The sequence below is a fragment of the Mesoplodon bidens genome, assembly GCF_964165515.1.
Source record: "Mesoplodon bidens genome assembly, chromosome: 3".
In the NCBI taxonomy this organism is placed as follows: Eukaryota; Metazoa; Chordata; class Mammalia; order Artiodactyla; family Ziphiidae; genus Mesoplodon; species Mesoplodon bidens.
The window spans coordinates 46023996-46050737 of NC_138178.1; the positions used below are offsets into that span (position 1 = coordinate 46023996).

Below are 26742 nucleotides of genomic sequence, written 5' to 3' on the forward strand. Positions count from 1 at the left end.
TTATAGGGGTCCCAGAAGGAGAAGAGAGAGAGAAAGGACCAAGAAAACATTTGAAGAGATTATAGTTGAAAACTTCCCTAACATGGGAAAGGAAATAGCCACCCAAGTCCAGGAAGCATAGCGAGTCCCATACAGGATAAACCCAAGGAGAAACATGCCGAGACACATAGTAATCAAATTGGCAAAAATTAAACACAAAGAACAATTATTGACAGCAGCAAGGGAAAAATGACAAATAAAATACAAGGGAACTCCCATAAGGTTAACAACTGATTTCTCTGCAGAAACTCTACAAGCCAGAAGGGAGTGGCATGATATACTTAAAGTGATGAAAGGGAAGAAACTACAACCAAGATTACTCTGCCCAGCAAGGATCTCATTCAGATTCCATGGAGAAATCAAAAGCTTTACAGACAAGCAAGAGCTAAGAGAATTCACGACCACCAAACCAGCTCTACAACAAATGCTAAAGGACCTTCTCTAAGTGGGAAACACAAGAGAAGAAAAGAACCTACAAAAACAAACCCAAAACAATTAAGAAAATGGTAATAGGAACATACATATCGATAATTACCTTAAACGTGAATGGATTAAATGCTCCAACCAAAAGAAAGAGGCTTCCTGAATGGATACAAAAACAAGACCCATATATATGCTGTCTACAAGAGACCCACTTCAGACCTAGGGACACATTCAGACTGAAAGTTAGGGGATGGAAAAAGACATTCCATGAAAATGGAAACCAAAAGAAAGCTGGAGTAGCAATACTCATATCGGATAAAATGTACTTTAAAATAAAGAATGTTACAAGAGACAAGGCAGGACATTACATAATGAGCAAGGGATCAATCCAAGAGGAAGATATAACAATTTTAAATATATATGCACCCAACATAGGAGCACCTCAATACATAAGGCAACTGGTAACAGCTGTAAAAGAGGAAATCGACAGTAACACAATAATACTGGGGGACTGTAACACCTCACTTACACCAATGGACAGACATTCCAAAATAAAAATAAATAAGGAAACAGAAGCTTTAAATGACACAATAGACCAGGTAGATTTCATTGATATTTATAGGACATTCCTACCAAAAAACAGCAGATTACACTTTCTTCTCAAGTGCACACAGAACATTCTCCAGGATAGATCACATAATGGGTCACAAGTCAAGCCTCAGTAAATTTAAGAAAATTGAAATCATATCAAGCATCTTTTCTGACCACAATGCTAGGAGATTAGAAATGAATTAAGGGAAAAAAACATAGAAAACACAAACACATGGAGGCTAAACAATACGTTACTAAGTAACCAAGATATCACTGAAGAAAACAAAGAGGAAATCAAAAAATACCTAGAGACAAATGACAATGAAAACACAATGATCCAAAACCTATGGGATGCAGCAAAAGCAGTTCTAAGACGGAAGTTTATAGCTATACAAGACTACCTCAAGGAACAAAAAAAATCTCAGGTGAACAATCTAACCTTACAACTAAAGGAAGTAGAGAAAGAAGAGCAAACAAAACCCAAAGTTAGCAGAAGGAAAGAAATCATAAACATCAGAGCAGAAATAAATGAAATAGAAACAAAGAAAACAATAGCAAAGATCAATAAAACTAAAAGCTGGTTCTTTGAGAAGATAAACAAAATTGATAAACCATTAGCCAGACTCATCAAGAAAAAGAGGGAGAGGACTCAATTCAATAAAATTAGAAATGAAAAAGGAGAAGTTACAACAGACACTGCAGAAATACAAAGCATCCTAAGAGACTACTACAAGCAACTCTATGCCAATAAAATGGACAACCTGGAAAAATGGACAAATTCTTAAAAAGGTATAACCTTCCAAGACTGAACCAGGAAGAAACAGAAAATATGAACAGACCAATCACAAGTAATGAAATTGGAACTGTGATTAAAAATCTTCCAACAAACAAAAGTCCAGGACCAGATGGCTTCACAGGTGAATTCTATCAAACATTTAGAGAAGAGCTAACACCCATCCTTCTCAAACTCTTCCAAAATATTGTGGAAGAAGGAACACTCCCAAACTCATTCTATGAGGCCACCATCACCCTGATACCAAAACCAGACAAAGATACTACAAAAAATGAAAATTACAGACCAATATCACTGATGCATATACATGCAAAAATCCTCAACAAAATACTAGCAAACAGAATCCAAGAACACATTAAAAGGATCATACACTGTGGTCAAGTGAGATTTATCCCAGGGATGCAAGGATTCTTCAATATATGGAAATCAATCAATGTGATACACCATATTAACAAATTGAAGAATAAAAACCATATGATCATCTCAATAGATGCAGAAAAAGCTTTTGACAAAATTCAACACCGATTTATGATAAAAACTCTCCAGAAAGTGGGCATACAGGGAACCTACCTCAACATAATAAAGGCCATATACAACAAACCCACAGCAAACATCATTCTCAATGGTGAAAAACTGAAAGCATTTCCTTTAAGATCAGGAATGAGACAAGGATGTCCACTCTCACCACTATTATTCACCATAGTTTTGGAAGTCCTAGCTACAGCAATCAGAGAAGAAAAAGAAATAAAAGGAATACAAATTGGAAAAGAAAAAGTAAAACTGTCACTGTTTGCAGGTGACATGATACTATACATAGAGAATCTTAAAAATGCCAGCAGAAAACTACTAGAGCTAATCAATGAATTTGGTAAAGTTGCAGGATACAAAGTTAATGCACAGAAGTCTCTTGCACTCCTATACACTAATGATGAAAAATCTGAAAGAGAAATTATGGAAACACTGTCATTTACCCCTGGAACAAATAAAATAAATGCCTAGAATAAAATACCTAGGAATAAACCTACCTAGGGAGACAAAAGACCTGTATGCAGAAAACTATAAGACACTGATGAAAGAAATTGAAGATGATAGAAACAGATGGAGAGATATACCATGTTCTTGGATTGGAAGAATCAATACTGTGAAAATGACTATACTACTCAAAGCAATCTACAGATTCAATGCAATCCCTATCAAATTACCAATGGCATTTTTTACGGAACTAGAACAAATCATGTTAAAATTTGTATGGAGACACAAAAGACCCCGAAGAGCCACAGCAATCTTGAGGGAGAATAATGGAGCTAGAGGAATCAGACTCCCTGACTTCAGACTCTACTACAAAGCTACAGTAATCAAGACAATAAGGCACTGGCACAAAAACAGAAACATAGATCAATGGAACAAGATAGAAAGCCCAGAGATAAACCCAAGCACCTATGGTCAACTAATCTATGACAAAGAAGGCAAAGGTATACAATGAAGAAAAGACAGTGTCTTCAATAAGTGATGCTGGGGAAAGTGGACAGCTACATGTAAAAGAATGAAATTAGAACACTCCCTAACACCATACATAAAAATAAACTTAAAATGGATTCGAGACCTAAATGTAAGACCAGACACTATAGAACTCTTAGAGGAAAACATAGGAAGAACACTGTTTGACATAAATCACAGCAAGATTTTTTTTGATCCACCTCCTAGAGTAATGGAAATAAAAGCAAAAATTAACAAATGGGACCTAATGAAACTTAAAAGCTTTTGCACAGCAAAGGAAACCTTAAACAAGACCAAAAGACAACCCTCAGAATGGGAGATAATATTTGCAAATGAATCAACAGACAAAGGATTAATCTCCAAAATATGTAAACAGCTCATACAGCTCAATATCAAGGAAACAAACAACCCAATCCAAAAATGGTCAGAAGACCTAAATAGATATTTCTCCAAAGAAGACATACAGATGGCCAAGAAGCACATGAAAAGCTGCTCAACACCACTAATTATTAGAGAAATGCAAATCAAAACTTCAATGAGGTATCACCTCACACCAGTTAGAATGAGCATCATGAGAAAATCTACAAACAACAAATGCTGGAGAGGGTGTGGGGAAAAGGGAACCCTCTTGCACTGTTGGTGGGAGTGTAAATTGATACAGCCAGTATGGAGAACAGTATGGAGGTTCCTTAAAAAACTAAAAATAGAATTACCATAGGATCTAGCAATCCCACTACTGGGCATATACCCAGAGAAAACCATAATTCAAAAAGACACATGCACCCCAATGTTCATTGCAGCATATTTACAAGAGCCCAGTCATGGAAGCAACCTAAATGCCCATCGACAGATGAATGGATAAAGAAGTTGTGGTACACAGATGCAATGGAATATTACTCAGCCATAAAAAGGAACAAATTGAGTCATTTGTTGAGACATGGATGGATCTAGAGACTGTCATACAGTATGAAGTAAGTCAGAAAGAGAAAAACAAATATCGTATATTAATGCATGTATATGGAACCTAGAAAAATGGTAGAGATAAACCAGTTTGCAGGGCAGAAGTTGAGACACAGATGTAGAGAACAAACGTATGGACGCCAGGGGGGAAAACCACGGTGGGGTGGGGATGGTTGTGTGCTGAATTGGGCAATTGGGATTGACATGTATACACTGATGTGTATAAAATTGATGATTAATAAGAACCTGCAGTATAAACAAACAAAGAAACAAAAAACAACTAATACTAAACTTTCTTTTGGTTACTTGTATGGAAATATGTTAATATAAATGTTTGAGACATTACATGAAATTTCTAAAAATCTTATATGTTCTGGTATAATGTTATAAGTCATAATCCTAGTTATTACTTTAAAATGTATATCTCAGAAATAACTAAAAAAAGAGGATTCAGCACCACCAAAGCAGCCTTACAACAAATGCTAAAGGAACTTCTCTAGGCAGGAAACACAAGAAGATGGAAAGACCTACAAAAACAAGCCCAAAACAATTAAGAAAATGGTAATAGAAACATACATATCGATAATTACCTTAAATGTAAAAGGATTAAATCCTGCAAGCAAAAGACACAGACTGGCTAAATGGATACAAAAACAAGACCTGTATATATGCTGTCTATAAGAGACCCACATCAGACCTAGGGACACATACAGACTGAAAAAGAGGGGATAGAACAAGATATTCCATACAAATGGAAATCAAAAGAAAGCTGGAGTGCTTCCCTGGTGGCGCAGTGGTTGGGGGTCTGCACGCTGATGCGGGGGACGAGGGTTTGTGCCCTGGTCTGGGAGGATCCCGTGTGCTGCGGAGCGGCTGGACCCGCGGGACATGGCCGCTGGGCCTGCGCATCCGGAGCCTGTGCTCCGCGATGGGGGGGTCCGCGGCAGTGGGGGGGTCCGTTTACTGCAAAACAAAACAAAACAAAACAAAACAAAAAAACAAAAAAGAAAGCTGGAGTGACAATTCTCATATCACACAGAATAGACTTTAAAATAAAGATTATTACAAGAGACAAAGAAGGACACTACATAAAATACATTATATTAAGTACAAAGAAAAAAATCAAGAAAAAGTCAAAATACAAGAAAAAATTTAAAAATCGACAATTGTAAATATTTATGCACCCAACATAGGAGCACCTCAATACATAAGGCAAATGCTAACAGCCATAAAAGGGGAAAATGACAGTAACACAATCATAGTAGGAAAGTTTAACACCCCACTTTCACCAATGGACAGATGACCCAAAATAAAAATAAATAAGGAAACACAAGCTTTAAATGACACATTAAACAAGATGAACTTAACTGATAGGTATAGGACATTCTATCCAAAAACAACAGAATACACTATCTTCTCAAGTGCTCTTGGAATATTCTCCAGGATAGATCATATCTTGGGTCACAAATCAAGCTTTGGTAAATTTAAGAAAATAGAAATTGTATCAAGTAACTTTTCTGACCACAATGCTATGAGACTAGATATCAGTTACAGGAAAAAAACTGTAAAAAATACAAACACATTGGGGGCTAAACAATACACTACTAAATAACCAAGAGATCACTGAAGAAATCAAAGAGGAAATCAAAAAGTACCTAGAAACAAATGACAATGAAAACACGAAGACCCAAAACCTACGGGATGCAGCAAAGGCAGTTCTAAGAGGGAGGTTTATAGCAATACAATACTTCCTCAAGAAACAAGAAAAATCTCAAATAAATAACTGAAACTTATATCTAAAGCAATTAGAGAAAGAAGAACAAAAAACCCCCCAAAGTTAGCAGAAGGAAAGAAATCATAAACATCAGATCAGAAATAAATGAAAAAGAAATAAAGGAAATGATAGCAAAGATCAATAAAACTAAAAGTTGGTTGTTTGAGATGATAAACAAAATTGATAAACCACTAGCCAGACTCATCAAGAAAAAAAGGGAGAACACTCAAATCAACAGAATTAAGAATGAAAAAGGAGAAGTAGCAACGGACACTGCAGAATTAGAAAGGATCATAAGGGATTACTACAAGCAGCTATATGCCAATAAAATGGACAACCTAGAAAAAATGGACAAATTCTTAGAAAAGCACTACCTTCTGAGACTGGACCAGGAAAAAACACAAAATATAATCAAACCAGTCACATGCACTGAAATTGAAACTGTGATTAAAAATCTTCCAACAAACAAAAGCCCAGGACCAGATGGCTTCCCAGGCGAATTCTATCAAACATTTAGAGAAGAGCTAACACCTATCATTCTCAAACTCTTCCAAAATACAGGAGAGGGAGGAGCACTCCCAAGCTCTTTCTATGAGGCCATCATCATGCTGATCCCAAAACCAGAAAAAGGTGTCACAAAAAAAGAAAACTACAGGCCAATATCACTGATGAACACAGATGCCAAAATCCTCAACAAAATACTAGCAAACAGAATCCAACAACACATTAAAAGGATCATACACCATGATCAAGTGGGATTTATCCCAGGGATGCAAGGATTCTTCAATATACACAAATCAATCAATGTGATACACCATATTAACAAACTGAAGGATAAAAACCATGACAATCTCAATAGATGCAGAAAAAGCTTTCAACAAAATTCAATACTGATTTATGATAAAAACTCCAGAAAGTAGGCAGAGACAGAACTTACCTCAACATAATAAAGGCCATATAGGACAAACCCACAGCCAACATCATTCTCAATGGTGAAAAACTGAAACCACATTCTCTAAAATCAGGAACAAGACAAGGTTGCCCACTCTCACCACTACTATTCAACATAGTTTTGGAAGTTTTAGCCACAGCAATCAAAGAAGAAAAATAAATAAAAGGAATCCAAATCGGAAATGAAGAAGTAAAGCTGTCACTGTTTGCAGATGACGTGATACTATACATAGAGAAGCCTAAAGATGCGACCACAAAACTACTACAGCTAATCAATGAATTTGGTAAAGTAGCAGGACACAAAATTAATGCACAGAAATCTCTTGCATTCCCATACACTAATGATAAAAAATCTGAAAGAGAAATTAAGGAAACATTCCCATTTACCACTGCAACAAAAAGAATAAAATAGCTAGGAATAAACCTCCCTAAGGAGACAAAAGACCTGTATGCAGAAAACTGTAAAACAATGATGAAAGAAATTAAAGATGATATAAACAGATGGAGAGATATAGCATGTTCTTGGATGGGAAGAGTCAATATTGTGAAAATGACTATACTACCCAAAGCAATTTACAGATTCACTGCAATCCCTATCAAACTACCAATGGCATTTTTCACAGAACTAGAACAAAAAAATTTCACAATTTGTATGGAAACCTAAAAGACCCCGAATAGCCAAAGCCATCTTGAGAAAGATAAATGGAGCTGGAGGAATTAGGCTCCCTGACTTCAGAGTATACTACAAAGCTACAGTAATCAAGACAGTATGGTACTGACACAAAAACAGAAATATTGATCAATGGAACAGGACAGAAAGCCCAGAGATAAACCCACTCACATTGGGTCACCTTATCTTTGATAAAGGAGGCAAGAATATACAACAGAGAAAAGACAGCGTATTCAATAAGTGGTGTTCAGTAACATGGATAGCTACATGTAAAAGAATGAAATTAGAACACTTCCTAATACCATACACAAAATTAAACTCACAATGGATTAAAGACCTAAATGTAAAGCCAGAAACTATCAAACTCTTAGAGGAAAACATAGGCAGAACACTCTATGACATAAATCACAGCAAGATCCTTTTTGACCCACCTCCTAGAGAAATGGAAATAAAAACAAAAATAAACAAATGGGACCTAATGAAACTTCAAAGCTTTTGCACGGCAAAGGAAACCATAAACAAGACCAAAAGACAACCCTCAGAATGGGAGAAAATATTTGCAAATGAAGCAACTGACAAAGGATTAACCTGCAAAATACACAAGCAGCTCATGCAGCTCAATATCAGAAAAACAAACAACCCAATCCAAAAATGGGCAGAAGACCTAAATAGACATTTCTCCAAAGAACATATACAGATTGCCAACAAACACATGAAAGGATGCTCACCATCACTAATAATTAGAGAAATGCAAATGAAAACTACAATGAGATGTCACCTCACACCGTTCAGAATAGCCATCATCAAAAAAATCTACAAACAATAAATGCTGGAGAGAGTGTGGAGAAAAGGGAACCCTCTTGCGCTGTTGGTGGGAATGTAAATTGATACAGCCACTATGGAGAACAGTATGGAGGTTCCTTAAAAAACTAAAGGTAGAACAACCATATCACCCTGCAATCCCACTACTGGGCATATACCCTGAGAAAACCATATTTCAAAAAGAGTCATGGACCACAGTGTTCATTGCAGCACTATTTACAATAGCCAGGACATGGAAGCAACCTAGGTGTCCATCGACAGATGAATGGATAAAGAAGATGTGGTACATATATACAATGGAACATTACTGAGCCATAAAAAGAAATGAAATTGAGTTTTTTGTAGGGATGTGGATGGACTTAGAGGCTGTCAGACAGAGTGAAGTAAGTCAGAAGGAGAAAAACAAATACTGTATGCTAACACATATATATGGAATCTAAAAAAAATGGTTCTGATGAGTCAGGGGCAGGACAGAAATAAAGATGCAGACATAGAGGATGGACTTCAGGATATGGGGAGGGGGAAGGGTAAGCTGGGACAAAGTGAGAGAGTGGCATGGACTTATATACACTACCAAATGTAAAAGAGATGGCTAGTGGGAAGCAGCTGCATAGCACAGGGAGATCAGCTGGTGCTTTGTGACCACCTAGAGGGGTGGGATAGGGAGGGTGGGAGGGAGATGCAAGAGGGAGGGGATATGGGGATATATGTATATGTATAGCTGATTTTCTTTGTTATACCGCAGAAACTAACACAATATTATAAAGCAATTATACTCCTATAAAGATGTTAAAAAAAAAAGAATCTATCACCTTATGGCTAGAAGCTGACTCTATCAATGACATAAGATGAGTAAGGCTATCTCTTATGAGTCAATATTTTCAATGAGGGATAAAAAAAATAGGGTCACCTTCTTTATAACTACCAATTATTGCATAGGAAGTGGCTTGTGGCCCACTTAGAGGACTTTCCAGATTCTAATGCTCTCCTCCTGTTAATTTGCTGTAAAATTCTTATTTATTTCTGTCTTTTTTTAAAATATCTTAGTCTTGATGTAGTTTTTTTTTTTCTTTTTTTTGCGGTATGCAGTCCTCTCACTGTTGTGGCCTCTCCCGTTGCGGAGCACAGGCTCCGCACGCACAGGCTCAGCGGCCATGGCTCACAGGCCCAGCCGCTCTGCGGCATGTGGGATCTTCCCAGACTGGGGCACGAACCTGCATCCCCTGCATCGGCAGGCGGACTCTCAACCACTGCGCCACCAGGGAAGCCCTTGATGTAGTTTTGTCCCCAAGGATATACATAATCGAAATTGAGTATAAATGAAAAGAATTGTGCTTTAATTTTTAATACGGCTTTGGAAAAACCATATTCAGTTGAAAAATATATCATGATCCTTAATTTAGAGTCTTAGGAAGAAGTGCTTCCCCAGATTTCTAATCTGTATTTAGTTGCAGAACATGGGATCTTAGTTACCACATGTGGGATCTTTAGTAGCGGCATGTGGGATCTAGTTCCCTGACCCGGGATCGAACCCGGGCCCCCTGCATTGGGAGCGCTGAGTCTTAGCCACTGGACCACCAGGGAAGTCCCTGCATTACTTTTTTAAATGTTCTTTTCATGAATTTACTATTACTTAACTGTTAACCTGGATTCTTAGATTTATATATGATTCAGATTGTACATAGATAAAACAATTATTATTATGTTATGCACTGTGTCACTTTTTAGTTTACAGCACACCTTCATAAACTCTCACAACAATATTATAAGGCAGATAATAATAGCCACTTTTTACTGAGCACCAACTATTTGCCAAACAGATATCAAATTTCCAGTCCTCAAAATAACTTCACCAAGTTTCATACACTTCATGTTCCCTAAACATGAAATTAAGATGCAGAGAAGCTTTAAGAGGAATTAATACAGCTAATTCACTATAGAGCACATTTTCACTCTACTGGGGAATGAGGAAGATAGGTATCCCAGCTCAATGAAGATCTGTGGCGATTAACGTGGAGGTAAGGTATAGTTAGGTGATCAGTTCTAAGTCCTAACTCTAACCTTACTTTTAGGTTCCAGAATACAGCCTCAATTACATTGGTAAAAAATGTATTATCAAAAATTGTCTGATTAAAGACACAGAAAGTCCTATGCTAAATAACTGGCACACTCAGCCCCAAAGTGAAATGAAGATCATAACATAGATGAAGAATTAGATAGACACATGTTAAAGGAGAAGAATCCATCTTGAGTTATGTCAACACTAAAATGACCTAGATGACTCAGAAAGAGATCCAGTCAAAACAGTTTAGAACTATTGTTAATTTTGTTAAGTGTGATAATTGAATGGTACTTTTGTATATTTAAAAAGTCCTCCATTACAGATACTCTGAAGTATTTATGGGTAAAATTACATGTTGTATGGGATTTACTTTAAAAAACTTACAGAATAAAAGGAGGGGAGGATGTGGAAGCAACCTAAATATCCATCAACAGAGGAATGGATAAAGAATATGTGGTACATATATACAATGGAACATTACTCAGCCATAAAAAAGAACGAAATAATGTCATTTACAGCGACATGGATGGACCTGGAGATTGTCATACTGAGTTAAGTAAGTCAGACAGAGAAAGACAAATATCATATGATATCACTTATATGTGGACTCTAAAGAAATGGTACAAAGGAAACTATTTACAAAATAGAAATTGAGTCACAGATGTAGAAAACAAACTTGTGGTTACCAGAGGGAGGAATAAATTGTGAGATTGGGATTGACATATACACACTACTATATATAAAATAGATAACTAATAAGAACTTGCTGAATAGCACAGGAAACTATTCAATATGCTGTAATGACCTATGTGGGAAAAGAATCTAAAAAAGAGTGGGTATACGGGTATGTCTAACTGACTAACTGTGCTGTAGAGCAGAAACTAACACAACATTGTAAATGAACTATACTCCAATAAAAAAAATAATTTAAAAAAAAGGATGGGAAAAGACAGATGACCTGATGGACAAAATGTTGGTAATTATTGAAATTGGGAATTCACTGGGGGCTCCCATGGGGGGATCACTGCATTATTCTTTCTACTTTTGTGTGTGTTTGAAATTTTCCACAATAGAAAGTTTTAAAATATTAGGGAAAAAAGACACATCTTCCAACGATTTAGGTAGTTTATAATAGTTATTGAAGGAAAAGAACATAGTGAAACTCAAAGAGTTGCAGGAGGTAGAAACACACAGTATGTGTTATTTGATCAATAAAATTAATCAGAAAGAAGAAAGTAATTATAAGTGTTGGGTCACAAGTCAGAAGAATAGAAAAAGAAAAGTTTCAGAGATAAACTGGTTCTCTAAAATAGGCTTATATAATCCCTGAACCTCACTTTCACTCAACAATGGCAAGCAAACAGGACTTGATCAGGACTTCTTCAGAGAGTAAAAGTTAGTCATCAGATTGCAGTCAGCCCAAGTGGAAACTTTCCTTTAGACAACTCTTTTTTTGTTCTGTATGATGTTATTTTTACTAAAATAACCTTCCCCAAGCAGCTTTATTTATCCTGTAGATTCCCCCTATTGTAGTGCAAAATGAATTCCTCTTGGTTAGAAATGTAGAAAAGGGCTTCAGAGTACATAACAGAGCTGAGTAAGTAATATGACATTTACTAGACTTACGATCCTGACTACATCATTTTAACTTTTCTGAGCTTGTTCTCTTATTTCTAATGTGGAGATAATCACTATCTCAGAGAGTTTTTCGAAATGTGGTATATAACATATGCTAACTGATTTAAACTTTTACAGATATCGGGTTAAGAGTTTAAAAAAGAATACATCAGGATTTTGTCCAAGTTAAAACAATCAGAGATGAGGTTTCAGGTTCTAGTGTGACAGTAAGCATCCAATGTTCTTCTCCATTAGGGGGTCGTTTCGGTCTCCTCTTCCTTCTCCCTTGTACCCAAACACAGTTTTAACAGGTCTATCCTCTTTCTCAGAGGACAGGCACACACATTTACATTTAACTATATTGTCAAGAATGTAAAAGGTTGGGAGATGTGTTAAGGAAACTACATATTCTTTTAGAAAGGATATTTAAATTTGGTCTTTCTACAAGTATCTTCATCTCTAGAATATACACAATGTATTTCAGACAATAGTTATGAAAATCAGGCACCTTACTGACTATATTAATTAAATTATAAACAGTACCTTAAGAATTTGATAAGTAAATATCACTTTTAGGGCATGGTTTACCTTGAACTAACTCAGTTTCAGAACCTATGAAAGAAATCACCTCCATTTCTAGTTTATCACTAACCAGGGCTATAAAACATAACTGGGCAATCGTTGCAAGTTTCTTCTCTGGAGAAACAAACTGACCTTTGAGAAAAGACCTCCAGATACTGACAGTTAGAAGTCTCCCTACAATGAAGTGTACCACTTGAAAAGCCCCACACAATTACAGGGCCTCCAGATAACTTCACAGTGACTCACTCTCAAATAGGAATAGACAGCCAAGATTCACCAGTCACCTGGAGGACAATGTCTAATAACAAAGAGGAACAAGCAACAACAACAGCAAAGTGGTCCACAGGAACCAGAGACAATGTAGGACCCATAACAAAACTTAAAAGAAAAAGCCTTAAGTAAAATATTCTCAGAGAGATAAGAGATTACACTTATAAAACAAGAATAAGAATAGGGAATCATCAAAAACAAGATAGAACTTGAGAAATTAAAATAACCACAATTTTAAAACCAAAGAGAAGAAAAAACTGGGGGAAATCTTCCAGAAAGTAGAATAAGGAGGTAAAGAAACAGAAAACAGGAGAGAAAAGTAAATTATAAGATCAATCTGGGAGGTGCAAACTTTGGCTAACAGGAATTCTGGGAAGAGAGAACACAGAGAAAAAGGCAGAAAGGAAATCTTCAAAGAAAAAAAACACCTGATTTTTAAAAGAGGCACATGTGTCATCTTGATAAAAATTTAAATTAGTTAAAAATTATATAGACGATCACATAGCTCAGAGTTTAGGCGTTCACCTGCCTGAAGTAGGTATATGGACATTATTATATATTATTTTATACTGTTCTCTGGTTCTTTTTTTAAATGGATAATGCTGTCTTCTCATCTAAATTAGAAACTCTTCAAAGCCAGGAATAATATTTGCCACTCACAGCAGGCACATATTCTATTTCTGATAAATACTTGTTAAACTCATTTGCTTTGAAGATGACTTGAGTTTGCGTTAAGCTCTGTGACTCCTTAAGAGGGTTCAGTCTTTCAGTCTCGGTACAAAAGGTAAAGGTCATTCTTAGCTAAAACAGTTACTTGAAACTCCAGGAACAACACTGAGAAGCCAGCTCTTACATCAAGTCTGAAATGAAGTCATTTTATTAAACAATGATAAACTTAAAGCCAGTCAAATGGCCTTTGTTTAAATACCCTTAAAACTTTTGGCCCATTCAATCTTCTTTTCAGAAAACTTGATCTGAGCCTCTACCCAGACACATAGTTCTACGGTACTAGTTAGTGGAATATGTAGGCTATGAATCAGACTCCACTGTGGAAACTAATCCTTGAGTCACAATCATAATATTCCATTGGCATCCACCCCAGGGACAAGGTATTCATTAAAGAGTGCCACTCTTTCATGCAGAGGATGAAGCATCAAGAAGCTTCCACTAAAGGAGGCAAGAATATACAGTGGAGAAAAGACAGCCTCTTCAATAAGTGGTGCTGGGAAAACTGGACAGCTACATGTAAAAGTATGAGATTAGAACACTGCCTAACACCCTACACAAAAATAAGCTCAAAATGGATTAAAGACCTAAATGTAAGGCCAGAAACTATCAAACTCTTAGAGGAAAACATAGGCAGAACACTCTATGACATAAATCACAGCAAGACCCTTCTTGACCCACCTCCTAGAAAAATGGAAATAAAAACAAAAATAAACAAATGGGACCTAATGAAACTTAAAAGCTTTTGCATAGCAAAGGAAACCATAAACAAGACCAAAAGACAACCCTCAGAATGGGAGAAAGTATTTACAAATGAAGCAACTGACAAAGGATTAATCTCCAAAATTTACAAGCAGCTCATGCAGCTCAATAACAAAAAAACAAACAACCCAATCCAAAAATGGGCAGAAGACCTAAATAGACACTTCTCAAAAGAAGATATACAGATTGCCAACAAACACATGAAAGAATGCTCAACGTCATTAATCATTAGAGAAATGCAAATCAAAACTACAATGAGATATCATCTCACACCGGTCAGAATGGCCATCATAAAAAATCTAGAAACAATAAATGCTGGAGAGGGTGTGGAGAAAAGGGAACACTCTTGCACTGTTGGTGGGAATGTAAATTGATTCAGCCACTATGGAGAACAGTATGGAGGTTCCTTAAAAACCTACAAATAGAACTACCATAAGACCCAGCAATCCCACTACTGGGCATATACCCTGAGAAAACCATAATTTAAAAAGAGTCATGTACCAGAATGTTCATTGCAGCTCTATTTACAATAGCCAGGACATGGAAGCAACCTAAGTGTCCATCAACAGGTGAATGGATAAAGAAGATGTGGCACATATATACAATGGAATATTACTCAGCCATAAAAAGAAACAAAATTGAGTTATTTGTAGTGAGGTAGATGGACCTAGAGTCTGTCATACGGAGTGAAGTAAGTCAAAAAGAGAAAAACAAATACCGTATGCTAACACATATATATGGAATCTAAGAAAAAAAAAAAAGGTCATGAAGAACCTAGGGGTAAGACGGGAATAAAGACACAGATCTACTAGAGAATGGACTTGAGGATATGGGGAGGGGGAAGGGTAAGCTGTGACAAAGTGAGAGAGTGGCATGGACATATATACACTACCAAACGTAAAATAGATAGCTAGTGGGAAGCAGCCACATAGCACAGGGAGATCAGCTCGGTGGCTTGTGACCACCTAGAGGGGTGGGACAGGGAGGGTGGATGGGAGGGAGGGAGACGCAAGAGGGAAGAGATATGGGAATATATGTATATGTATAACTGATTCACTTTGTTATAAAGCAGAAACTAAGACACCATTGTAAAGCAATTATACTCCAATAAAGATGTTAAAAAAATAAAAATAAAATAAAAGCTAGCGGGATCTGAAAAAAAAAAAAAGAAGCTTCCACTCATCATTATAGTCATCCCTCAGATATCCTAGTTTGGTTATCTGTGCAAGGCTGTGTGGTCACCCTCATCTAGATTCTAGTCGTCTCTACCCCATTCCAAAGGGTCCCCTTGGCTTCAGTCATTAATTTAATACATACTTATTGAGTGTCTATTTTGAGCTAAGCACCGTTCTAGGTACTGAGGATAAGTGAATAAGACAAAAAGCCCCTGATTTAGGGAATTTCATTCTAGTAAATTAGAGCCCAGAAAAGATTACCCATTTGCCTAATCCCTTCTCTAGAATTCAATCAATTCTGGAAAATTTATCAATACATTTGCCTGCCTGCCTGCCTATCTATCTCCCTATCTTTAACTTTTTTCTTGCTATGCTTCCTTTTTCTCATTGCTTACCTGAAATGTTTACTGTCTTATTAGGCTCCCTGAAGTTAGGCTAAGCCACAAGCAGCCATGAAGACCACAAAAACCCAGCTACCAATAAAATGTCTTCAACTGCTCCAACGGAAGAACAGTTCCTAACATTTTCATATACTGATTTATGCTTGAGAATGGATATATACTTTTAAGTAGCATTACAAAGTTACACATAAAGGATTTTTAAACTTTCTCCCTATAGATCTATCAAAAGGATAGCTCATAAGTAAGCATTAATTATAGATGGTGTTTCATTTCATTACATAAGCCAATGTAAGATTCAAACATTCTCAGTAGTACCCTAAACTGGCACTTCTAGAAGAAAGTATATTGGAAAGATTCAGAGTGTTCACAAAGAGGAAGATAGAAGCTATTGCTTGAGTAAGCCAGAATAATTAAGAAAAATACATTTCCATTGCATATTTTTCAAATCTCATGCTGAGAGGGGAAAAAGTTAATGTAGGCAACAATTTCAAAAACAACACAAACCAGAATTACAGCCATAATGAATTCAAGAGATTTCTTTAAGTAGAACTGCATGCCTTATAGACCAATATTTTTAACTTCTTAAATGAAACTAAAATGTAATCTTAGAAGATTTAATAGTCACAATTCTGCAAGAGTCATACTAAAGTTCTTTTGTGAGACAGGCAGACAATCTTGCTCTTGAATGTTTGTTGGTCCAAACAATCTCTTCTGCATCACATGGTCTCAATCAATAACTAGTCTAAATGTCCAAGAGGATTTAAACCTCCTTGCAAATTATTTTAGCCCTGGCCACAGCATACCTATGGTTCTTCTTTATGTAAAAGTGGAAGAGGGACTCACTGGATACTTCCACTATGAACTGTATTAGTGTTCTCATTTTAAAAAATTGTCTTAAGCCTTGCTTCTCAAAGTGTGTTTGAGGAATTAGCAGCATTGGTATGACCTGGGAGCATGTTAGAAATACGGAACCCTGAGGCCCCACCCCAGACCTACTGAACCAAAATCTGCCTTTTAACAAGATCTCTAGGAGATGTACACACACATGAAAATTTGAAAATCAGTAGTCCAAATGACAACTTAATACGCCATTTTCCAGTTGCAATCCTTAAAGCGTTAGAAGGCAGCTTACCAACAAATATTTGAAAGAGAAAAGAAAGGAAGTAGTCCTAGAAACTTCCCTGGTAGCGCAGTGGTTAAGAATCCGCTTGCCAATGCAGGGGACATGGGTTCAATCCCTGGTCCAGGAAGATCCCACATGCCACGGAGCAACTAAGCCCATGCATCATGACTACTGAAGCTTGCGCACCTAGAACCCACGAGCCACAACTACTGGGCCTGTGCACCACAACTACTGAAGCCCACGCGCCCTAGAGCCCGTGTGCTGCAACTATTGAAGCCCGTGTGCTCTAGGGCCCATGTGCTGCAACTACTGAGCCTGTGTGCTGCAACTACTGAAGCTCACGGACCTAGAGCCCATGCTCCGCAACAAGAGAAGCCACCGCAATGAGAAGCCCGTGCACCGCAACGAAGAGTAGCCCCAGCTCGCCACAACTAGAGAAAGCCCGCGCGCAGCAACAAAGACCCAACACAGCCAAAATAAATAAATAAAAAGAGCTATTTCATTAAAAAAAGAAAGTAGTCCTAGATAATATTATTTTAGCTATATCATAAAATGTTATACTCAGCTTTTGTAAGAGGGACGAAAGATAAAAATTCAGTTAAGAATGTTTCTGTACTTGATGAACATAAAGACATTGTCCATTGTACCACCAATATCCTTGATGTAAACTTCTTCTTGCTCGGTAATATTTTGTCTATTAAGGTAAATCACAAAATGTTCCACAGTGTTATTGTTTTTATCTTAGATGTAATACATCTAAGTCAAGAGAACGCATGATCTCCACCACACCCCCCTGCCAAGATATCCTAGAACCCTGACTAGAAACATCATGGGATCTCTTGGTCAAGGTATTCTTTGTTATGACCCATCCATGAATTGGGCTACAAGGTATATAAACATGCTAGCTGCTTGCCCTTCCAAGTTCTCAGATCTGCTCTAGTTATATTTAAAAAGTTTTGTGAAATCTCAGCGAAGGTAAAATTGCTTTCCGACAACTGCTGCTATGTTGAGAGTCTCCCCTCAGATATCTCACTAAACCAGGGCACATCAGCTCACCTCTTGTTTACAGGCTATCTCTAAATGTTGGTCTTCACCTGACCATAGACTTCCAGTCTCCCACTTGGCCAACAAGAATACCGAACCACACACTTGAGCAAGACTTCAGGTATTTTGTGTATGTGTTGACAAGATCATTGGATGCCCTTCTCAGCACTCATTCACTCCTGCTAACCACCCTCCTGACCTCAACACGTTGGCTGGCCACACCCAGGGACTCTGCCAAGCCCCTTTTGCCCACACAGTCTCCGGTCCTGGCTTCTCCTAGTTCATCCTGTTCCCTGTCACCCATAACATAAAGGGAGAGTGGATCTAGAAGGGCCAGGCCTCAAACAGGTAGCACATGGTAGGCTCCATATGCTGGAAGAAGCCGGTGACAGCAAGACAGAGGTGCCTCTTCTCCAAGTCGTTTCTAGGAATAGGCCTTAAACCCTGACCTGTTTTCTGCCTGGAAGCTCTATTTTTGTTTTGTCTTATTTTGGGTGGTAGGGAGGGGGAGAAGAACGTTAGGATAATGCTGCTCGCCAAGAGTTGTGACTACTCATAGGTGGTTTCACGTTTTCACTCCTAATTGTTTGTTCCCTTCATTTCATATTGCTCAGTCTCCATTTCAGTTTTCACTGCTGATGCTCACTTATTCTTTACTTCTAAGGTGAAAGAACAGAGAGCTACAGACCTTTTCTCCGCCCAGAGAACAGGCTGCAATATCCTTGTGGACAGTTTGTCTTATGCAATTATAACCACATAATACCATGTCTTCTATATAATAGCCATTAAATATATACCTTGCCTACACTAACTCATGACTATTTTTATGACATTGAGCAAACAAGCTACGCCTGCTGTTTTTGCTTCCTCACCTGTTTCATTCTTTCTTCAACCAGGCTTTTACACTATGCCCCGAGCCTACTTTTACTAAAGTCACCAAGGACCTTTTATATTCAATGGATACCTAAATTCCATGGCACTGTATGCTGCTTACCTTGAACTTTCCCTTCCCTTGGCTTTCAGGCCTCCAAGCTCTCCTGGCCTCTGCTCCTCCAGTGGCTCTTTCTTGGACTCCTTTTTATCTCGTCTTCCACTGTTTCTCCAAAGTTGGTAGCCCCCAGAATTCTGATGTATCACTCCTCCCATCTCACTTTCATGCTTTTTTCAGTTCATCTTTACCTAAGTCTTTGACTAGACTCATGACTCCCAAGCTACATTTCCAGCTCTCACTTCTCTCCTGAGTCCTGAGCCTGTATCTCTAACTACCTTACTTGACAGCAGTACTACCAGGGCAGCTTCTCAGTACCGAAACTTAATGACACTTGGTTTTTTCTTTGCCCTCCCAATCTGGCCCCTTCTCCTGAATTCCCTATCTTAGTTCATGATGTCACTATTCACCTGGCCATCCAGGTTAAGAAAACTTTAATTCACTTATAATCCATGGTGTCATAAGAAATTATCATCTAGAAAACATAAAAGTGAGCACGTCACATTCTCAAATAATGACTTCCATTGCCTAACTATTATCTGTTAGCAGGAGACACACTGCTTTCTTTCAGCATGAGGTGCTCCATGCAATGGGACTCCCACCCACTGCCAGCATATCATCTCCTCCCACATCCCTGGACACCCTGTGCTCGAGTCACACTGCATCTTTCTCACTTTCTCATATACAGCTCTATTTTAGTACATCACACTTTAGACTGAAATTTTTTTTATCTACCAGTGTGTCTCTAACTAGAATGGGAGTTCCCCCAAGTAGAAACTGTGCTTCAGTATCTTTTATTCCCAGAGCTTGAGTTAGTGACTGGCAAACAGTAGGCACTCAAACATGTGCCAGATGAATGAATTAAAGACACATCTACAGAGAAATACGAAGTATTTCTGAAGCAAACAATTCACCTCCCTGAACCAACCTGAAATTAATATTTTAGTGCTTCAGTTCTAAGAAATGTACATATACATGCACACACCTCTCACCAGGTTTCAAAAACTGGTCATTAACATTGTTGCATTACAGTTTTAGGGTCAATACTTATAAACTATATTGATTTTTATAGGAAAGATTAAGTGTTCAAAATAAATTTAACCAAATGTCTCTAAATATTTTGCTTAAGTTAATAAAATAAGGACTAAGAAAATAATGGAACAATAAAAATAGTATATATTTAAAACAGTTATTTTGGGAAGAACAGCTAAATATATTATTGAAATGTAAATTCTTGAGATTAGTTTTAAAGGCTTTGAAATAACTGAAACATAGTTTTTTAAAGTTCTTCTACACTAGGCTTAAGCAATTTACCTACCTAGGATTAAATAACAGAAAATGAACAAAAACATTTATAATAAAAAGAAAAATGTAAAGTCAAAATTTCTGATAAAAGCATGCATATACATGAAGTATGGAAGACATATACAAGCTTAGGCAAATGCTAAGGTGTTTTAAATAATAGGGTAATGAAATTTCTGAGCATCCTAACAATACAGGAAATTAAAAAACAATAGATAGGGAAAAATAAAATAATAATAGAGTAAACTAACTATTGCACAGATTTCAGAAATCTGAATGGTAATTTCTGTAACTGTATAAAAACCATCTGAGCTCCTTAACCTATCTCTTGATCGAGCTGACAATACACACAATGTTAAAAGATCAAATATCTACTTTCAGATCAAAAGTCATAAAGCCTTTACAAAAGTAATATTGTCTCTCAAAAAATATATATAATAAATATATGCCAGTTATTGTTATGCTCTTTGATGGCAATAAGTGAAATCAACATTATTATGTGGAATACAAAGTCTCATCTTCATCCCAAGTTGTAAACAACACACAGAACCCCAGTCGCAGATACAGGTAAAAGTTCTCACTAAATTAAAAAAAATTAGCCAGTAATGAGCTGTTGATTATAGAGAGCTAGAAACTGGATACTATTCTCCTAGAGACTGGTAGCTAAACACAAAAGAAAAGAATCTGTAGACCTCTCAGTGCTTTAGAAACCAGGGTCCCTGACCAAAGCAGTGATTTAATTTCATGGCTGCTAGGTACAGATAGCTGACATTACTAAATGCTACTCTAATATCAACTTGTTAAATGTGAATCCAGACTCAGCATATCAGAATACTAACCCAGACTAACTGGAGTCATGGGAAATATTTTGGGAGCTGTTTATTTATAAATGAGTTACAATATACCACTATAATTAGATTAATATATAATTATTGATAAACACAGGATTATTTCTAAAACCCTGTTATTGTTGTCACTGCTATGTTTAGAAAAAACAACATTACTATTTTCCTCTTAAAACAAGCCCTTGATTTACCACTAAACAATTAGATCAATTTAGATCCAGTATGTGTTAAATGTAATGGTCCTATATTGTTTACAACTCTTGTATAAACAGTTGTTTAATAAACATTAAAAGGAGGAACAATTTAAAGCTCTCCAGCAAATGACACACTTCTGAACTATTTTATAATCCAATAATCTATCAAAAAAATAGAATCTGCAGAAAGCTAGGCATTTGGCTGTCACAAAAAAATATTTAAGTTAGCTTACCTAATTTTAAATAAAGCCAATAAAAGTGTATCTTTTAGCCACGCAAAAGACAGTCACACTTTTTAAAAAAACATTAAAAATACCATGTTTTCAAAAGCATCAACAACAACAAACTATAATATTACCACAAAATCAACTATTTAAAGGATATTTCTAGAAATATTTCTAGGTTAATTTTTCCTTTCAGGTTAATTATTTCATTAAATGTAAAATAAATTTACAAGGTACATGTCATAAAATTAGCAAACTATCAATGAATTTCTTCATAGTATCACTTAACTGCTTTTTTTTAGAAGACAAGACAACTGAATGGATTATAATCTAACAGCTGGTGTTTTAAAAGTTTTGTAAATGGAGTTAATAATTCTAAAACATATATCAGAATTTGAAATGTGATCTTTATTCATCCTCAGTAAAGTAGCTGCTTATATTAACATCTGGGCATTGGATAATAAGAATTATATTTATCAGACTTCAAAAGAGAGAAAACAAACTAGCAATTATTTAATATTTTATTTGCCCAGAAGTGTTAAAAGAATCTTTAATATTGATTGATATTGTTATATAAACACAGATAAACAGATAAGTTTTTTTCTCCAAAACTATTATGTACTGTCATCTAGAATTGGTTTAGTCAGAAACATTTTTTTCATTTCCAGAAATCTGGCAAGATCTTCCAAATACAGAAATTTTAAAAATCTATTTAAGTTCAAAACACTTAAAATACTTTGGAAAGGCCAAATTACATTAAAAAACTGTTTTGGCTAAGATTCACTAGAGTTAAATTACTAATATAATAAAGCAAAATTACCAAAATAACAAATTAATTGGGTAATTAGAGAATTATGGAAAATACCTAGCAATTGAAACTAAATTTAAAAATACAAAATTTAGAATATTGTTGAGTGAGTTACATTTTAGAAGGCACACTTAACTGGTAGCTAAAGAAAAATAGGGTGGAAACAAAATTCCTGTGGTTAAGGGTATACACAAATGCAGATAACATTTATTTTTCCTCTGCTTTAAACATTCAGCATAACAGTTTTTATCGATGATCAAATAAATATATGTATTTTAAAGAAACATTTTCTCTATGTTCATTTATAAGAAGATTTTCACATTTTTATGTAGACTTTTTACTGTTTAATACTTTGAGTGGTTTTCTGTATTTTACTTTTTTTCACAATGCTTAAGGAGGGGAGAATACCAAATGAACATTTTTGAAAGTAGGAATAAAATATGGAGTTAGACATTAAAATACCATGCCACTTGAGGGGAAAACATATGAAGGCAAAATGTTATCAAATAAATTATTATTTATAGCTTGTTTTTATGTGATAGAAATGTTTTATGGCTTAAATCACTTTGGAAAGTTTTTTTTAATACATATTTTCTACATTGATAAAATAACAAATAGAGCGAAAAACTACTGGGCATTTTTTCAGATTTACAAATATAAAGTTCATGACTACACAGTGCTTGCTAGCTAAGGACCAAGAAAATATATAAAGCTGCCAAGTTATAATAAATTTTAACCAAATATTTCATAGAGCCATTCTAGTATAAAATAATATTTACCAAGACCAAAGGAGACTTACCTTACAAGAATGCTGTAAAGAATTAGATAGTTCATTTGTGAAATCTCTGTTGCTGTCTCTTGTTAAATTATCAACTTTACCTTCATTTCTAGATGCAAACTTTATGAGTAATTGAGATGGTCCCCCCTTAGAACAACTGTGCTTAAGGCTGGATAAACAGGAAACATTTGGATAAGTTCCTCCCAATGAAATACTTCTTTGTAAAAGAGCATGGTTTTTGTTTATCTGTAAATGTGGTCTTTCCAACTGTCCATTGATATTTATTTGGTAATCTACATTTTGGGAAGATGGTAAACATGCAGATGTCCTGTGCATAAGCTTAATATACTCTGAATCAGAATTAAGCTTAATTTCTGACATCTCTGGTCTACAATCACCATTTGCTGTTTCACAATCTAATGCAGTTGCTTTTTGTTGGGTGAAATGCACTGAAACGCAAGAATATCCTTCAGATGACTTTTCACAGACAGTCTGATTTGGACTATTATTTGCAATAACAATTTTCTTTTGTAATGAGCTGTGAAGAGGTCGTATGTCTCTTACTTCTCTGGGAGTACAGATTGTTTTAGATAACCGAAGTCCATTGACAGCTGTTGAAAGAAATCCCTTAGCACTACTGCCATCTTCATTGTGGGCAATTTCACTAGGAGAAATAATAAACTGGTGTGAGGTCTGATAGGATCCTTTGCTTGGAGGAGTACCTGTACTTGTTAGAGAAGTTGGTGGGGTATTTGAAGGACTCCTAGGAAAAATGACTAAGGATGAACAACGTTTTAGTGGAATTTTCAAGTTCCTGCTCACTGGCAATTTCATAATCTCTAGTCCATGATCCAGGTCATGCTGGACAAAGGGAACTGTACTTCTACTTCTCGAAATAATTTCACATGGAGTAGTATTCCTGTTTGGCAAACTTCTATTGGAGATGCTGTCAGAAGATGAATTTCCACCAAAAAAGGTATCATCAGTTGGTGGAAAAGTATAGCCACTGCTATCACTGATGATACTGTTGGTGTATGAACCTCCACTGGTGACACTTGTGCATGACCCATAATCACTACCGTTGCTGCTATAAGACCCATTCTCACTGGCTGAGAAGTGACTAAGGCTACCACTGCAAATGGCAGGACTGCTCAAGAGGTTACCATCACCCACAGCATTCAGTTCATTATCAACCACAGCACTGCCATCCTTCAAGACACAAGTAAATGAAGCATCATCACCATCAGCTAAGACATTGCCAGACTGAAGACATCCACTGTACCTTGTTGGCTGTAGTGAAATCTGCAGACAGCTGCTCTTTTTATTAACATTTTCAGGTGAAGGAACAGATGATACTTCCTGAGACTTAACGTTTTCCTTTATTAACGGAGGTAGTGTAGCCTGTCTGGGAGTCAGCTTCATTTGAACCGCGTTAGACGTTGAAATCCGTGTTGGTCTCATGAAGCACATGTGAACACTGCTATCCGAATCATCTCCAGAGGTTTCTGACACAGGATAAGTATTGCTTCTTCTGGCTGCAAAGTGCAATCGTAAGCTTTGTGCCATTTGTTCTCATTTCCAAACATGTTAAGGGCTGAAAGTCATAACAAAGATCTCTGTCGGTAGACAGGCTAGAAGCAGCTGCACTGCATCAAAAGAAAAAATCATTTGTGGTGCCTAAAAGAGCTCAGAAGTCGTAGTCTTTATCCTAAGTAAAACCTTAGAGACCAGATATCACAGAAAGAAAAAGACGGCCCATTCCCGAGACTGACGTTTCCAAAATGTCTTGAATCGTCTGTAGTCAAAATGCCTTCACTTACAAAGCACTTGATTTCCAGCGACCTTTAAGCTGAGCTCAGCTGCAGCACACTGCCTCAAACACTGCCAACCTTGTTTCAATTATACCTTCTCCAATTTGCATGAATGAGTAACACAAGAACAACAATCTTCTAGCATTTCAAGTTGAAACAGTATTTTTTCACTCCAGCTCTACTAAATGAACATTTAACTCTGTGAATCACGGTGCCTATGCTTTCTCCAGCAGAGTTTGACCACTAATATTTTTACCCATAGGGATAGAATTACAGGAAGTTGGTAGGAATGAAACTCCATGTAATTGAGTATCAAATCAAGGATTGAATTTCCAAACAGTCAATTTAGTAAACATAGAAATCTAGTCAATTTAGTCAATTTAGTCAACATAGAAAGGAATATAGACTGTTAATATTTTTAAAATGAGTAAATTCAAACATGTATAAATTTGGAAATACCAAAACTTTGAGGTGAATTAAAACTTGCATTAAATCCAAAAGATAAATATTTTAGCTTCCAAAACACTACGTACTTATAAATAGTGAAAGCTGAAGGATCGAAATACAAAATTAGCCTAGTAATACTACTGCAAAACTTGAGCATACGTCTGAGGAAAAAAAAGTTTCAGAGAAGCTGTCACCAAGCATTTTCTCCTGTAATTTTAAGACTTTTCCAGCCAAGCAGTACAGTCTTTAAATGATGCCATTTATATTTTGACTATTAAAACTCTGCCAAGAAATAGCCTAAGCAAACATTCCATTAAAAATATATGCAGATTAGACAGAAAAACTATCCCCCAATATAGTTTGAGCACACAAGATATTTTATTCCACTGTCTCTGCAATTCATTCACTTAAGAGAGTGTTGTGGTAGGTAAAGAAGTCTAAAAAGGATTTAACACATCAAATAAACATATCTCAATGCCAATTCTGTTCTGAAAAACTCTAAGAGCTCTTTGCTGGCCCCTGCTGGTGCACTGAAACAATTCATTTAGTTGTTCGATATCTGTGAAGAAGTATAAACCATGCTGCATATTTCTTGATATAAACAAAGTACATACTTGTTTACATTTTTGAGTACTAGGACTGCCCTAGAGGTGGAATGAATTACCCACTGCTGATAAAGCTCCTGCAGGAGAGAACAGTAGACTGTTTGTCCTTTTAGACGTTGTGATTTTGTATATGTATTTTTCTGCTTTGTATTTATTTAACCTTTATTTTCAGTTTACTAGGTAACAGAAGTTTAATATTTTAATTTCTCCCCTAAATATCATAGACCAAGGTTGGTATTCTATTTGAAAGAAACAAATTTATTTTTAAATAATACTCTAGGGTATATTTAAACCCCTTACCTGAATTTTACAGCTGGAACTCCAGTAATAAATATATACTGGCTCATTCATAGGAAAGTAAAAAGTAAAATAGTTCAGTTGTTTACACCACATGGTACTACACCCAAGTTGTATTTTTCTAAGTAAAAGCAAATTATGTAAAACATATACTTGCACTT

General features: G+C 36.3%; 1 protein-coding gene across 5 annotated transcripts in view; it reads right to left on the reverse strand.

The window, feature by feature from the left end:
* The window catches only part of NEDD4 (NEDD4 E3 ubiquitin protein ligase), a 151174-nt gene that overhangs the window by 77237 nt on the left and 47195 nt on the right, over positions 1–26742 (reverse strand). For 3 of the 5 annotated variants that reach the window (XM_081227371.1, XM_081227369.1, XM_081227368.1), the window contains exon 1: positions 23443–25287. The exons of 1 other annotated variant lie outside the window; for it this stretch is intronic. In XM_081227371.1, coding sequence (XP_081083497.1) covers positions 23443–24987 — 1545 coding nt within the window. In that variant the 5' untranslated portion in view covers positions 24988–25287. Of the gene's footprint in view, positions 1–23442; positions 25290–26742 lie in introns of those variants that run through there. One more of the 5 variants, XM_081227370.1, reaches the window with a different exon arrangement.